The sequence below is a fragment of the Tachysurus fulvidraco genome, chromosome 17, assembly GCF_022655615.1.
Source record: "Tachysurus fulvidraco isolate hzauxx_2018 chromosome 17, HZAU_PFXX_2.0, whole genome shotgun sequence".
NCBI lineage: Eukaryota > Metazoa > Chordata > Actinopteri > Siluriformes > Bagridae > Tachysurus > Tachysurus fulvidraco.
Window position 1 is genome coordinate 25,496,013 of NC_062534.1, and position 2,500 is coordinate 25,498,512.

Sequence of the window (2,500 nt, forward strand, 5' to 3'; positions counted from 1 at the left end):
ATGTGTATGTGTGTGTGTGTGTGTGTGTGTGTGTGTATACCTGTGTCATAGTGTGTTGAGTCTGTGTTTGTGTCTCCATTAGTCAGCACCGTTCCTCTTGAAGCTCCAGGAGAATCTACACTTGCTGCTCTCAGATTTCTGCACACACACACACACACACACACACACACACACACACACACACACACACACACACTTTCTTAGTACATCTGAATCATCAACTTCCTGTACTTTACATCAGGTACTGATATACAGTAAAAACATAAATTAAAGCTTTATTTTAGCTTAATTATACTGTACACAGTTAAAGTCATGTGAATGCAAATTCTCTGTGAATAATCATGAGCTCATTTGCATAGAATGTGTTTACATATTAAATAGAGCAACACTTAAATCAATCCGAATGATTTATTGTGTGGTCCAGACGTTTCTCACCGACATGGACGACTAGTCTCTCTCTCTCTCTCTCTCTCTCTCTCTCTCTCTCTCTCTCTCTCTCTCTCTCTCTCACACACACACACACGCTTTGTGATGTCATAAAAGCCTGGAGACATGATGTAATGTGAAAACATTGAACACACACACACACACAACATGTCTGAGCTGATCTGTGTGGATAAAAGCGGTGAGCTGATTTTCACACCATTGCTGTGTTCCAATCCCAGACGTTCCCCAGAGTGTGTAGGGCTGTTTAACACACTCACTGGTGGATGTCGGCTTCTACACAGACGACTCGGTCCACATACCGTAGATTATTGCTCTTTTTGTAGATCACTTTTTCTACACATGACACTCAGCCCAGTTTCCCGTACGTAGTGTCACTATGTAGGCACATAAACACAGCTGACTTCTAGGATTCTTATTTTGCAAATATAGAAATACAATGTGAGATTCCACAGCGCTCTATAACTCTCAGCAGCACTGCATTCTGGGTAAACCGTGCATGTGCTCCTGATGTCTGCTGTGAAACCCAAATGGATTTAAGGACTTAATCATGGAGAGACAGATAAAGGGAAAGTGATCTGGGACACAAGACTGGTTTAATCAAGCTATGAGCTTTAAACCATACACACACACACACACACACACACAGCCTGAAAGCCTCTTATCTCAGAACACTAGGAGTCGTGTGTGTGTGAGAGAGAGAGAGAGAGAGAGAGAGAGAGAGAGAGAGAGACAGACATGGGGGAGGCAGACAGAGACAGAGAGAGTAAATATACACGAGTTGGAGCCATTCACACCCCACAGTCTGATTATTTTTGTTCGTCTGCGTGTGAAAGTTTGTGTGTGAGTGTGTTTTCTCACCTGCGGGGGCTACTGATCGAGCCAGTCATCTCTGAGCCCTGAGTACTGAAAAGGTGGGTACGATCCGTCGGCAGCATCTCTACACACACACACACACACACACACACACACACAGGACAAAAACAATGAGTGTGATCCATTTGAGAGATCCAAGGAAATTAAACACACACAAACACTCCTCTGCATGTAAAACGTCCCTCAGCCACCAGGGGGCCGTGTGTAACGAACACTATCCTGTGCTTACACTCCTAATAAAGTGTGAAACAGTTCTATTGAGGAACGAGGTGTGTGTGTGTGTGTGTGTCCCCTGTAAAGGTCCAGCTACTACACCACACTGCCAACACTGCACTACTCTCTGTACTCAGAGGGGAGTCTTTTGGTTTGAAGCCCAGCTGTTGAAAAACAACCACCGGAGGAGAAACAGGAAAAGAGATGAGACGTCAGTGACGGTGTGATGAACTCGTCACCATGTTGCTCAGGAGATTAAAACACTGCAAAACTAAACTCATCTGAGGAGCTGCTGAGGTCAACTGGGTCGTTATGGAGGAGAGAGAACCCAATTTAGGTTTTGGTCATACACTCATACACACACACACACACACACACACACACACACACACACACACACATACACACACACATACACACATACACACACTCATACACATACACACACTCTCTCTCACACACTCTCTCTCACACACTCTCTCTCACACACTCTCTCTCACACACTCTCTCTCACACACTCTCTCTCACACACTCTCTCTCACACACTCTCTCTCACACACTCTCTCTCACACACACTCTCTCACACACTCTCTCTCACACACACTCTCTCTCACACACACTCTCTCTCACACACACTCTCTCTCACACACACTCTCTCTCACACACACTCTCTCTCACACACACTCTCTCTCACACACACTCTCTCTCACACACACTCTCTCTCACACACACTCACTCTCACACACACACTCTCACACACACACTCTCACACACACACTCTCACACACACACTCTCACACACACACTCTCACACACACACTCTCACACACACACTCTCACACACACACACACTCTCACACACTCACACACACACTCACTTATACACACGCACGCACATGCGCACACTCACACACATGCGCACACACATGCACGCACATGCGCGCACGCACGCACACGCACACACTCA

The 2,500-nt window shown here is 45.9% G+C and overlaps 1 protein-coding gene across 3 annotated transcripts in view; it reads right to left on the reverse strand.

Annotated features, from left to right (window-relative positions):
* wwp2 (WW domain containing E3 ubiquitin protein ligase 2) overlaps nt 1-2,500 on the reverse strand; it is a 39,476-nt gene that overhangs the window by 28,832 nt on the left and 8,144 nt on the right. For all 3 annotated transcript variants that reach the window (XM_047802534.1, XM_027160881.2, XM_027160882.2), the window contains exons 6-7: nt 1,306-1,384; nt 41-138 (exon numbers count right to left, since the gene is read on the reverse strand). In XM_047802534.1, coding sequence (XP_047658490.1) covers nt 41-138; nt 1,306-1,384 — 177 coding nt within the window. The remainder of the gene's footprint in view (nt 1-40; nt 139-1,305; nt 1,385-2,500) is intronic.